This window comes from Lagenorhynchus albirostris, chromosome 13, assembly GCF_949774975.1.
Source record: "Lagenorhynchus albirostris chromosome 13, mLagAlb1.1, whole genome shotgun sequence".
NCBI classification, from domain to species: domain Eukaryota; kingdom Metazoa; phylum Chordata; class Mammalia; order Artiodactyla; family Delphinidae; genus Lagenorhynchus; species Lagenorhynchus albirostris.
Window position 1 is genome coordinate 47,515,801 of NC_083107.1, and position 14,727 is coordinate 47,530,527.

Sequence of the window (14,727 nt, forward strand, 5' to 3'; positions counted from 1 at the left end):
TAAACATACAGAAAAGTTAAAGTGAAAATAAAAAATATATACCTTACAAAAACTAGTACAAAGAAAAGTGGGTTAGCTACACTGATATCTGACAAAATAAACTTTAAGGCCAGCAGCAATACTAGAGGATATAGCATACTGATTAAAGCATTCCTCTACCAAGAATATATAACAATTATATTTTTATTCAACAAATTATACATATATGACAAAATATATTAAAATATATAAAATTATATTTGCTTATTTATAACAAAATACATAAAGAAAAATTTACAGAACATAAAGAATATATAATATATGAATTACACAGTAAATAAACTTGATTTAACCAACAGACATAGAATACTCATGCACAAAAATTGTGGAGCAAACATTCTTTTCAAGCCTAAAAAATTAATATATACAAGACCTTAAGGTAAGTTTCAACAAAGTTCAAAGGATTGATATCATAAAGAACATGAATTCTGAATGCATAATATTAGGAAAAAAATCCTCCAATGTTTGAAAGTTGTCATACTAAGCATCTAAGTATCTATGGATCAAAAAAGAAATCTCAATTATAAATGAAAAAAATATTTTCACCTGAATCATAATGAAAATCCCACATATCAGGACTTGTGGGGTGCAGCTAAAGTCATGTTAAGAAGACAATGTATAATCTTCAAAGAAGATATTGAAAAAGAAGAAAGAGTGACAATTAAGGTTATGAGTATCCATCTTAAGAATTTAGCCAGACATTAGAAAATGAGTGCATTAAACAAAAAGAAAATAAGAGAAAAATAATTTTTAAAAGCAGAAGTCAATTATATGGAAAACAAATATACAATAAAAAGTAAATAAAGATAAACAATTGATTCTTAGGAAAGATGATTAAAGTTGATAGTTCCCTATGATGAGTAATGAAGTTAAAAAGAGAGAAGAATAAGACTTACTAATACCAGGGAAAATGGAGCATCTGTAAGGATCATATATAAATATATAATGACCTCATTAGTGAATATTCTACCAAGCATTTAATGAAGAACAATACCAGTATTACATAAATCCTTCAAGAAAATAGGGAAAACTGAGAACACTTCTCATTTTGTTTTATAAGGACAGCATTACCTACCTTGTTCCCAAATTACAGGCCATTCTTCTTCATGAATTTAGCTGTAGAAACCCTATATAAAGTATTACCAAACAAAATTACAACAATTACAACAAGGAAGAAATTATGGTCTTTTCAATATACAGTTCTGAGTTAACTGGATATTCTTATCAAGAAAAAAAATTAAACCCTGATGTAATGTTGATCTAAATGTGAAAGACATATTTTTTTGAAGCATAAAGTACATTACTACAAGGTAACATAATGATTTAGCATAGATTTTTTTTTCTGAAATAGGACACATGAAACAACCAAAATGGAAAATATTGAAAAGTTTAAGTTTCCTGTTTATCAAAAAAACAAACAAACATGAAATAGACACAAAGTCAAGCTTACCCTGAGAGGGTAAGGTATTTTAATATGCATAGATGTAAAATAAATCATATGCAGAATATATATAAATTCCTACAATTAAATTTAAAAACAGGTAATCAAATAGAAAAATGGGCAAAATACTTGAATAGGCTACTTTCCAAGAGGATATCCTAATGTCCAATAAATTGATGAGCAGGTGCTCAGCATCATTAGTCATCTGGAAAATAAAAAATAAAACCACAATGAGCAGTAATATCAACTAAAATATCTAAAATTAAGATGATTGATTAAGTATTTGTTGGCCAGAAAGTGAGAAACTCTCACATGCTGCTTTTCAGAGTATAAATTATTACAACTTTGGAAATCTTTTTGGCAACAACTACTAAAGGTAACTCATGACCCAGCAATGCAAACTTGGGTGTGGACTCAATGGAATTGTGTATATATTTGCACCAAATAACTATAAGAATGTTTATGACATATTGTTTGTAAGTGTTAGATATTGAAAGTAATCCAAATGTTTATCAACAATTGGATACATAAATAAATATTAATATATTTATAAAACAGAATAAAGCATTAAAAAATGAGCAAATTACCACTGCATGCATCAACGTGAATGGATCTCACAAGCATAATATGATGCAAAAGGGAATATGTTGAATTACAGTATAGATACACCCTGGAAAATAGCCAAAATTAGTCTGGGGGTTAGAAATACAGATGTTGTTACATGTATGGAGGAAGGGATAGGAAATGGCTGAAAGGAATATGAGTGTCATATTCTATTATGTATCTTGATGAAAATCACATGGGTGTGTTCACTTTCTTTTGAAATTCATCAAGCTCTAGACTTAGGTTTTCTATATTGTATTACTCCATACTACAATAAAAAAGTTTCATTTAAAATTACTGCTGGTATGAAATAACTAGAAAACTACAGTATTCCTTTTTCTTATCCTGATAGCCTATTCAAGACCTGTGTTTACCTAAAATGTATTGAGATGTATGCATTTGGGAGAGGTATTCTTGCTTTCTCTATTGTGGTATTTTTTTCTCTTCCTTTTTTCAATCTCTTAAAAATTAAAGAAAACTCCAGAATAATAATTTTATATTATATTTTATAGCTTTCTGTCTTTGAAAAGTACTGTAACAGAAGGGTACAGTGAACAAGAATGTGTGTTTTAGTCATAGACACATCTGGTTGTCATTCCATCCAGAAGCAGTCTATGAGTTTGGGCACAAGTTAATTAGAATCTCTAAGCCATATCTTGTTGAAAGACAGACAGACAGAGAAAGGGGGAGAGAGAGAGAGAGAGAGAGAAAGTGAGAGCAGGAACAAGAGTGAGAAAGTGAGAGAGGAAAAGAACAAGAAAGGGGAATGAATGAATGAAGGAAGGAATGTCTACTTCTCAAGGTCGTTATATGGGTTAAAGTAATACATATGTAAAATCATCTAGCATACTGCCTCTTATACTAGTTTTCTCCATATGTATATTTTCCCAACCTCTCTATTATGTATATACTGTATTAGTTTCCTAGGGCCATCATAACAAATTACCACAAACTAGATGGTTTAAAACAACACAAACTTATTTTCTTACAATTCAGGAGGCTAAAAATCTGAAATCAAAATGTGAACATTGTTGGTCCTTTCTTGAGACTCTGAGGAAGATTCTATTCCATACCTCTCTCAGAGCTTCTGGTGGTTGCTGGCATTCTTTGGCGTTCCTTGGCTCATAGCTGCATCACTGTGATTTCTTTGTCTGTATGGCTCTATTCCTTGTATTTCCTCCATCTTCAAATCTTTCTCTCCTTATAAGGGCACTAATCTTTGGATTTAGGCCCACCCTAATCCAGTATGACTTCATCTTAACTTGATTACATCTACAAAGACCTTATTTCCAGATAAGGTCACATTCACAGATACTGGGGTGAGAACTTCAACATATCGTTTTGGGGGATGCAATTCAGCCCACAACATATCAAGCAGGCATTAAACTAGAGAAGCTAAGAGATTTGCTTAGGGCATTAAACAAAGCTAATAACAAAGCTAGAACTAGGAAACATATGTAACTCAGAATCCAGTGTTTCTTCCCATATACCAAGCTACTTAGAAAATCATCTTCTTGATTCCAATAGATAAAACTTTAATCTTGATTATATCTATTTGTTCACTTTATATTCTTAGCTGGATTTAGAAGATATAAACACATCTTTTGAAATATTGAACTCAGACAAAAATAATGCATAAGTGTGAGTTTGCATGTGTATGTGTGAACATAAATGTGAAGGTGACAAATTGGCAGCCCATGTGCCATTTCCAAGCAGCAAAGAAGTCTGTTTTGTCCTGTACAGTTTTGTTGTTGTGGAGGTTATCATTATTTTTTAATGATATATGATTTTATAAATCAATAGCTTTTATATAAAATTCCAGATTTCCAGGTGCTTCTGAAAAATCATATAATCTGGCAACATTGGACCCACCTGTCCACAATCTGCTAGGGCTGGGGAGTAGATGCCCTTTTTGGAAAAGTATGCAATTTTTATTTGGCCACAGTGCCAACCCATTCTCATTGTTTCCCCACTTCCGTTTACCTCACTCATGTATGTCACATGCTGGACTTGCTTAGTCATTTCCATCTGCTCTCCTTGATTTACAGAAAATTTAATTGCCTAGTATGGTACTATAGTCTCATTCAATGGGTTGTCTAGATCAAGTGCAAATAATTTAGGCTTTAGTTCATCTCCATTTTACTGTTATTTTTCTTTCAGCAAGAGAAAAGCTCTTATAAAAATAAAACTCTTGTTAATTCTGCTTCACAAGTAGCTTCAAAAGTCTAAACAAAAACCACAAAACTATATATAGAAATGGGGGGAGGGGCAGTAGTTTGTGATAGGATGGGAAACAAACGAACAACAAACAAACAATTCACACAGGATGTGCCTTAAAAGCTAACTACAAAATATTTCAATATGCCAGCACAAAGAATTGATTCCACAGATTTCCGGGGGCAGAAATAAGCTGAAATGAAGCAAAGGTACAATAAGGCTTGAATCTCACTGGCATCTATAACTCCAGCACAACTCTTGCTCTTCCCTCAAAAGCCACAGTAAGGGAAATTAAACTGGATTGGTTAAATTAAACAAATTGGATGCAGGGACCCAATGAAAATATGCGTAAAGCTAGATTCTGATGAATGAGAAAATTCCTTTCCTGAAGTCTAGCAGCTGGGAATGGAAGGGATTGACTGTAAGTGGGGGTGGGGGTAGGTGCAGGGGCAATAAAGAGACAAAGTTCGGTGACAGGAGGAGAACTAAGTTCCTAGAGGGGATAACAAAGACAGGCCCAAATATGTAACTAATCAGTGAGTGAAATAACACCCCAGGCAGGGGCTTCTCACAAACTTAGTTTAGTAGCTGCTATTCTTCTCCAGAAAGATTTTTCATTATTGTGGGGTGAAGGAAGTTTGGGGGTAGGCATGACAGAACATACACAGGTGTTAGTGGTGCCCTAGATTTAAGAACACTGCTCATCAAACACACTGCAGTGGTCGTACATTGAAACCTCTCTAGCAGGTGCACTGATTAGAACTTAACTACTATTCTCAAGTACCTATCCATGTGCTTTCTCTACTGTAGCTTGATACCTTAATAATTATCATTATTCAAATAATTTGTAGCATTAAAAAATTCACAGTCTATCTTCTGATTACTGAAAAATTATATACTCATGTGAAAGTAGCCTAATTTTACTATGCCGAAGATTTTTTCAAGTAGTACAAAAGTATTTAACATGCTGAGTTTGCTTATTTCTCCTGAAAGTAACTTAGTAAACTTCATGAGAAATTATTGGGATTTTTCTACATGAAAGTTCCAGTATGTTTGTTCCAGTCTATAGCTGAGTCCAAAGACCCAGACTTATTGCATTTCCTTGCATTTAAAAATTCCTCTAGTTGCTGTGTTGAAAATGAGGTTTACATAGCAGCATGTTCAAGAACTATTCATCAACTTTTGTTCATGAGAAACTCATATCGGTTCATACAAAGGAAACCAGCTAGAGACATTTAACCACAAACCAAGTTACAAGGATTGTATATATTATTAAAATAAATAAGTTGTAAACTAAACAATAGCATTCCAGTTATGCAACAGTGATACAGTAATTGGTTAGAGGAATTCACTATTAATCTGAAATTTAGTTGAGAATATCATGTAATTTAATCTCTCCCTAGTGATACCATATTTCAGTAGAAAAAATGGCTTCATTTTGATCACTTGAATCACAGCAAATAGAAAATCCCTCAAAATGATAAATCTTCTTGCTCTTTTAAATTATCTACCATCTTTAGTGGAAAATTATTTAATACATATCAACTCATATATTCCTTCATTATTACCATGCATTTCTTCTCAATCACATATCTGTAAAGTTAAAACTCCCTTCCAAATTGATATCAGTCTTGGAATTCATGGGTATCTCAAAGCCTCCACTTTGCCTAATGTTAATTGAGAAAGTAGGTGTTTACACTGATTTCCTAATGTTAAAGCACAAGCTATGATTGCAGTAATAAACACAGAGTGTCTCTGTATTCATTTCTCAGTCAAAAAAATCTTATCACTTAGTTTCATTTATTTTTAGTGTAGAGCAAGTTTCCAAGTTAGAATGCTCATTAATATTTAATACCCTATGGAAATGTATTTGTTTATGATGATCATGCATTTCCATTTTCATTGTTGCAAAAAGTTAACCAGTTTATGGCATGAGATATTATTTATGTTTCCATATTTGGGTTGTAAGAAATTCTCCCAATCAGACATAATCATAAACACCTTGATTTCACAATTATCTCATTTGTTCTGAGTAGTAGCAAGGGACAGGAGTTATAATTCTTCACACACTACTGTAGCCTAAAATTGGTAGATGCCCTAAGGTCCATTGCAGAGGAATTAATCCTAGTTTCCACTTCCTAAAAAAAAAAAAAAATACTAGATTCTTCTGACAAGTGTTAAATTGCCTCAAATTCATATCAGTAGGAATCCTTTCACATCTTACCCACAAACAAAAATAATGATAGTAATATTAAGAACACCTCACCGGTTTTCATTAAGATATTTCATATAGTATTTGTCATTAGGGAAAGACATTACCACATTCCAAAGTTGACTGTTTAGTTTCCTGAATTCCTCTTGATGAAACTCTTAAAAGGGGAATTAACATTTATTAGCATCTGCATTGTGCCAAGAAGTGTGCTAGGCATATTTGATCATTTGATGAGAGACAGTGTAGCAGGTGTTTAAGATCACAGTCTTGAGTCTGAATCCTTCCTTGCTCTTATATTGCTAGGTGTGACCTTGACTGTCTTGGTTAACCTCTCTGTGCTTCACTTTTCTCATTGGTAAAATGAGTGAAATCCTAGACTCTATTTTATAGGGTTCCTGTGAGGGATAAACTAAGTTAATGTAAGTAAAGCACTGGAGCACTGTTTCACATGGAGCAGACACTCAAAATTAGATATTGGCATTATCCTCACCAGATCTTATAAGGTGAGGTGCCCTTATCCTCATTTTACTGATGAGGAAACTAGTGCTCAGAGAGTTGAAACAATTTGTTTAGAAACAGCACAGCAAGTCATACTTTAAAATAAAGAGCTTTTATCACTAAATTATGTTGTGATATTTTTTCCATTCTAAACACATATTGATAGTTTTCCCTCTGCATATTTACTGAAATAAAGAAATCTATATCTGTCCATGTTTCTTAGACTAGATACAGTAGTTACTTTAAACCTGATAACTGCAAAGGGGATTACTGCAACATATAATCTAGTCCCTCAGTTTAGATTTGTGTGTGTGTGTGTGTGAGAGAGAGTAAGGGGTGGGCACGGAGGACTTTTTGTTTTAAAACTTATGCATGAAGAATAAGAATTGTAACATGTCTTTGAATTAGAAACCCACAGAAGACACCCCAAGGAAAACCATGATCCAGTGGAAACGTTGTGGCCCAACTGAAGATCCAAATTCACAAACGTAAAATTAAAGAAACTAAATAATTAATCAGGTCATATACACTGGTGGCAATCAATGGGTTTTAAGAGTCCAGGTAAAAGGCAGGGTTTGAGGGCTTCCCTGGTGGTGCAGTGGTTGAGAGTCCACCTGCCGATGCAGGGGACACGGGTTAGTGCCCCGGTCCGGGAAGATCCCACATGCCGCGGAGCGGCTGGGCCCGTGAGCCATGGCCGCTGAGCCGGCGCATCCCGAGCCTGTGCTCCGCAACGGGAGAGACCACAACAGTGAGAGGCCCGCGTACCGCAAAAAAAAAAAAAAAAAAAAAAGACAGGGTTTGACTCTTAAGAGAGCCTCTAGAAATCTTCTGCTATCACCATAAGATTCACTGATGAATGTACACACAGATATTAAGGGCATCATGGAACATTTCTAGATTCAATTCTTAAAAATTCACTGTCCCTTCTACTTACTTTTCAGTAAGCCTTACCTCTATAATAGACACGTGTGGGCATACCTTATCTGCTATTTGCTCTAGAACCTGTTGGCAAATGGTAGGAAAAATTTATAAAGGCCCTGAATTAAGTAGAGTATTCTTGTGATCCAAATTCACGTAATGACTGGTTAACCTTAGATAAGGTATTTTTCTGAGACTTAGCTTTACATTATTTAAAATTTCATTTTTGTTTTTTAAAACGTTAATGGTTATTATTTCATTACATCCCCAAAGTAATCCTGTAAAATAAGTTGGTACTCACCAGTACCCCTACTTCACAGTCAGGGAATCTGGATTTCAGAGAAGTGACTTCCATTGGGTCAAACAGAACAGAATGGGCTTGGAATTAATAGAAAAAAGCTAGTATTCACTCAATTCTAAAATATTTTATGTCCATTTATTAATTTAATCTCCACAACAACAAACAGATGAATTGGGAGCTGCTAATATATCCAATTTAACAGATGAGGTGACTGAGGCATTGTAAGGTTAAGCATCTTACCCAAGGTCATAGCTGATAAATGGCAGAGATGAAATTCAAGCCCAGACAACCTGATTCTAGTTCCCACACGTTTAATTACTTGACCACAGTGTCTTACTGAAGCCAATAAAAATAATAAAACTTGTTCCTGTCTCCAAGTTATTTAGACTCTTTTACAAAAGTAGTGAAAGTAGAAATAGGTTTATCAAAAGGAATTGAGTTCTGGTTTCTTTGGCAGGAAATGAATATTGCATTTGGAATGTATATTATTATTTCAGTACTCCTGAATTTGTCTAGTTTTTACCATTTTGCCTTATAGGGCCTAGAGGCAGAAGATAGTCTTACCTTATAGCATTTGAGGCTGAAGCTGTTAGTTTTGTGATGTTGAGATCAATATGTCTGCTTTTTCTGCTCTAAAACTAACCCAGGCTAGGAATGTAATAGGGTTAGGAATTTAAATGTCCATAGGACTCAAACTATAATTTAGCCACACACTTCAGACCTCTCTACCACCTATTCTGCAAGCTCCCTTAGATTTAACGCCTTTGTCATCAAACTCAGCAATGCCTACTAGGCATGCCCAGTGATATGGTTAGAGCCTTGCATCAAGTTTCACTTCCTCCAGGCTTTACCAAAAAGAAGGAGACAGAGGGAAGAGTTAAACAGCTACAGAAGTTGGTTCAGCTCAGGATGCCCATGGCCAGGGAAGAGCACAGATGGGTCCCTTTCACATCTTTTCGGCACAGCTTAGGCAGATCGTGAAAATCTGAAGTGATCACTCAGCCCAGGGCCACAGTAAGGGGTGGGGCAGGGACGGTGGATCTGGGGGAATGCCAGCGACTGTGTGAATCTTGCCTGTCCCTGTATTCCGCGAAGAGCTGTAGCTTTTCAAGGGTTCCAAGCAGGAGATCTAAGTGCGCAAGTAAAGCCAGAGCTCATCTTAATCACCGACTCCTTGGCCCCTTCCTTTTGGCCCTAGAACACTCTCAGATACCCTCTCCCAATCACGACTAAACCCCGGAGAAGTGGAATCTCCACACAGCTTTCCGTGGGTCTAGCAGGGGCCTGGGCATGCTCAGTAGGCTACGTGGCTGTCTGGTTCCTCTCTCTCTCTCTCTCTCTCCCCCAACCACCACCCCGTGGGGGAGGGTGGGTGGTGACAAGTTAGAAGCACTTGCGTTAGGTCCCCGCCCCCAGGAGCGGGCTCCCACAGCAAGGGGACGAAGCAAAGGCAGAAACACACCTCGCTGCGCAGCATCCCGACCGGGAGGGGCTGCGCCCCAGGGCTGCGCCCACCAGTATCCCAGTCTGAGGACGGCCCGCCGCTCTCCATGGTACTGCGGAGAGCTCAGCTCCGCCCTTCTCTTTCGGAAGGACAGCACCCGGCGTCACGTAACCCAGCCTTCTCGGGCTCCACGACCGCCTCCTCCTTCCCAGCTCTTTCCCTCTCCTCCCCCTTCTACTCCCCTCCTTTGCCTGTTCTTCCCTCCCGCACTCCTGGAGATAGACGCTCAAGCCTGACGCCTCTGAAAAGGCAGCAGCAGTCGCCTTCTGCACAGACCTCAGGAAATTCGCTTTGACCGATGCATGCCTCAAGCTCTGGCTCGAGCTAAGGGGGAATAACCGGGCAGGTAAAGAAGCTCAATTTGTGTTGGGGGAAGGGGATGGGGCGAGGCTAGCTCGAGAAGGATATCTTTCCCCATTGTAACCGAGCCAGCATCCGCCACAAATGCACAGGGAAGGATGGGTGGTGGGAGGGTGGAGGAGTATAGATCTTGGTTGTTTTGCATGAAGCTTTTTAAATAGATGAGACAGTGGAACTGGGGTAGTAACTTAAAGACTGAATGCAGTGATTTATTAGCAAAAAAAAGAAAATGGGCAAGTTAGAAACCAAAGCAATAAGATACATCTATAGCTACATCTTTCTTTCCTTTCCCCATCAGCTCCATGCTGTGCCTAGCCTTAATTTGTGCAGTTGACTCCAGGCTCTAAGACACTGCACTGGTATTAGAGATGGAGCTTAGAGACTGGGCGGGAAAGCCAGGGAGAATTTTGGGTGTGCATTGGTATTGAGGGACTTTGCAAAAGCCAGGGGGAAAAGATAGGCACTTCTAAAAATTCAAAGATTTCAGGTTCTTTACTATGGTTTATTGAAAGGTGCATGGAAAGGTGTGCGTGTGTGTGGTGTGTGTTACCGTAAACATATTAAAATAAATGCAACTGCAGCCGATGACCATACTATATCGATCCTTCCAGTGGCTTGGGAATGAATTTGATTCTAGAAATGAAAGAAAAGATTAATGAGGCTGTTAGTCTGCTTCTGAATTAGAGTGCTTCTTCCTTTGGCTGCAGTGAGGTTGTTTTTCAGATCCTTTTATTTTATCCTCTAATTTGTGAACTCACTAGGTTTTCTGGGCACCTAGAGAGAATCCTTTTCTCCATATAAATACAGATACTCTCTCACACACAATGAGCTTCCTCTAAGAACTGGGAGAGTCAGTTGACCTCCGCTGTGGTAAGAATATATATGTTTTTCCCCTTCTCTTACATTCCATAAAAAATTGTCTAGGTATGCATCAGTGGAGGAGGGCAGGAGAGAGGTGTAATGAAAGGTTTTGTGATCTATGTACTATAAGTTAATAAAATAATTGGCTCCAACTGACTTACAAAAAAAAATGGTTTTCTAACACATGAGCTTGTGGATGGTTTCAAAGCACTACTCTTGATCTTGAAATTCCAGATTTATTTCACAATGACTGAAAATTTCAGATTTCTGAGTCCAGTTAAAAAATCAAAGCATATTGAATACTATGCTATCTTAGAATGATTTTTAAGAGCACTTTTTTTGGGCTTAGCATGGGAGTAGAAAAGATATGGCTGCTGATTGCTGATGGTGTGGAATGTATCAGCCATAATAAATAAGCAACTGAGATCTTTATTTCCCTTTGCTAGTGGGCAGTGTGTGTGTGTGTGTGTGTGTGTGTGTAGTGTGTTGTGTGTGTGTTGAAAGAGAGAGAACCAGTCATCAATTTCATCTGGGGAGGAACTTGAAGTGGGATCCCCTAGCTTGGTGGCTCTCAGCTGACACCTGTAGGGATTGCTCTGTACTGAAGAGAAATGCTCTCAGCTCCCTCCATGGAGGAGCGGCAGCACAATGCAGTGCCATAAATTACTGCTAGTTTCAGCTTGTAGGAAAAAAAAAGTGTTAATTGGATAGTGAGCTTCTGTGTCTAGGCAATAAATTGGTTTGTGTGTGCGTGCGTGTGTGTGTGTGTGTGTGTGTGTGTGTGTGTATGTGGTGGGAGGAGATAGTGGGAAGTGGTGAGGGAAATACATGTGTTTTCTTGACATGACCAGATGACACATTTGTGATTGTTTTTTGTCAAAATGTGAGAGTAATTTTTTGGTAAAAAAAAAAAAAATGCCTTAAAAACAATTCACTATTTATGATTTCTATACCATTACAAGAACCTGTCAGGTTAGAGTTGAATAAAGAGAGGTGATTTAATAGTACCGTGAGTAATTCAAAGATATGATTTTAAATTCGAGCATCCTGGAACCACAGCAGCTAAGGTGACACACATGCCAGCTGCTGTTTTAACCACACAAATTCTAAGAGCTGACAGCCAGAAAGGACTTGAAGAGGAGTTAAGATCACTACACTGTTAGGCAAAATATTAAATACTTCACCCATCTTTAGAGGAGTTAATATTATGGCAGCTGAGACACAAATGCTGCTAAAAATAGACATCTGACTCCAGTGGGAAGTTTTCTCCTATAACGGATTATTCCTTTAATAAAAAGGAAGAAAATACTTGGTTGAAATTTAAGAGAGATGCCCAAGAAACTATCAATATTCCTTCTCTCTCTGAGAAAAATAAAATGGTAGGAATGCTATACAAATCCATGCTGGCAGCTTCCAGTCAACATTTTGATGTGCTCTGCCTGTTGTAAAATCAGCTATTAACTGAGATTTAAATAGGTTGTATTTTTATTGTCCATGTAACCAGTGCACAATACAAGCAGAAATCCCTAACAGAGCCTTTTTTCCCCTCTCCTTCTCATATATTTTAAAAATTAAACTTTCTCAGAAATAGTAAAAGACAACATTAACCGAATCTCTATACAAACCTGGGAGGGTTACCTATTAACATTTATAATAAACTACAAGGGTGTAATGGCTGATTGTAAGAGTGTGATATTAATTATTAGGAGACATTAGTTCTTACTTGTATATCAAGACAAATAAGCTCCTTCCAATAAGGTTAACTCTGACTTCCTAGCAGCACTAGTTATATACCTGGTTTCTGGGCTGAATAATGATTATATGATACTCTAACAGACTTTAGAACTTAATTTTTATTTTCATTCTCTGCAGATTTCTGGGTCCTTATAAAAAGACAAAATAAAATCAAAATGCATCACCGACACACAACCAATTGATATGCTGGCATCTTAGCTTGGCCTTGCAGAGGCGGAGAGGAAAGAAGAGGAGCTGTTGTGATTTCCACATCTAACAGCTTCTGGCTATTTCACAGCGTCTGTGTTTGAACCCTACTGTTGGGGAGGGACAAAGAGAAGTAAAACCCAGCCTGTGAGGCCGCCGTGTGCAAGGAATTCTGCTTTGGCTACAGTGGTACTGGAAGTCCATGATATGACAGAAGAAGCAGGCCTTTGAAGCTCCTCTGGGGTTGATAAGTGGTGCCTTAAAGAGGCAAGGGGCCCCTTTCTCCCTTCTGGTTTGGGACACTACATCTGGAGGAGAAACACTTGAGGCATTACCAAGCATTCAAGGACCCTGGTTCATTGCTGGCTTCTTGTAATTGCCTGGAAAGTGTGACTCGAACTGCTTCCCTTTTGCCTGGTACCACTGATGGTACCTGGCAGATGATGGTATTTGAAGAGTGAAGCATCTGTTGACACCACCGATAAATGGATGCGTGATTGCCCTTGACGTTCTGTTGACACCTTTTCCAGAGCGTTGCTTCCAAAGTGTATCCTCCCTTTGGTCTGGAAGTTCTGTGGCTGCCCTGTACTACTGGGGTCTACGTTTTCCAGTTGGGAGGGGACTATAGGGAGAGAGGGAGGGGTTGCTGGAAGAAGAAGAAGAAAAAAAGAGCTAGATAAAGGAGGGTGCATCCCTCCCACTCCTGCCCCTCCCCTTACCCGACTTATTTCCGGATCCCTATTTCTGCATCACGGTGTCCAGGACCATTTTGACCCTGTCGGCCCCGGCACCCCCCCGCCGCACCCCAGCTCCGAGCATGGGGACGGCGCTTCTCCAGCGCGGGGGCTGCTTTCTCGTGTGCCTCTCGCTGCTGCTCCTGGGCTGCTGGGCAGAGCTGGGCAGCGGGCTGGAGTTCCCGGGCGCTGAGGGCCAGTGGACGCGCTTCCCCAAGTGGAACGCCTGCTGCGAGAGCGAGATGAGCTTCCAGCTCAAGACGCGCAGCGCCCGGGGCCTAGTGCTCTACTTCGACGATGAGGGCTTCTGCGACTTCCTGGAGCTCATCCTGACGCGCGGCGGCCGCCTGCAGCTCAGCTTCTCCATCTTCTGCGCCGAGCCCGCCACGCTCCTGGCCGACACCCCGGTCAACGACGGGGCGTGGCACAGCGTGCGTATCCGACGTCAGTTCCGCAACACCACGCTCTTCATCGACCAGGTGGAGGCCAAGTGGGTGGAGGTCAAGTCCAAGCGCCGGGACATGACGGTGTTCAGCGGCCTCTTCGTCGGGGGGCTGCCCCCGGAACTACGCGCCGCGGCGCTCAAGCTCACGCTGGCCTCCGTGCGGGAGCGAGAGCCCTTCAAAGGGTGGATTCGCGACGTGCGGGTCAACTCCTCGCAGGCCCTGCCGGTGGACAGCGGCGAGGTGAAGCTGGACGACGAGCCGCCTAACAGCGGCGGCGGGAGCCCGTGCGAGGCTGGCGAGGAGGGCGAGGGCGGGGTGTGCCTCAACGGAGGCGTGTGTTCCGTAGTGGACGACCAGGCGGTGTGTGACTGCTCGCGAACCGGCTTCCGCGGCAAAGACTGCAGCCAAGGTAAGGCCAGACGACGTCTGAGCCCCGGGGGCCTCGGCCTGGGCAGGGCGCAGGGAGGCAGGGCGAGGTAGGCCCGGGCCCGTGCATGGGGGCTTCCCTCTCTGGAGCGTGTTTCAGATAGGGTCCCGGTGAAGACCTGTTTCGGGTGTTTCTGCCTTATCACCTCTCCCAGCCCCTCCCTTGGTATCCTCGTCATGGTTGAGCAGCCCCCATTTCCAGGTTCAGTTCCTCCCGGGAGCC

General features: G+C 39.9%; 1 protein-coding gene across 17 annotated transcripts in view; it reads left to right on the top strand.

Moving 5' to 3' along the window:
• The first annotated feature begins 13,700 nt into the window (after nt 1-13,700).
• Nucleotides 13,701-14,727, top strand: part of NRXN1 (neurexin 1) — a 1,122,104-nt gene continuing 1,121,077 nt past the window's right edge. For 16 of the 17 annotated variants that reach the window (XM_060170152.1, XM_060170157.1, XM_060170155.1 and 13 more), the window contains exon 1: nt 13,716-14,487. In XM_060170152.1, the coding sequence (XP_060026135.1) occupies nt 13,716-14,487 (772 nt within the window). Of the gene's footprint in view, nt 14,488-14,727 lie in introns of all 17 variants that reach the window. The other variant, XM_060170168.1, reaches the window with a different exon arrangement.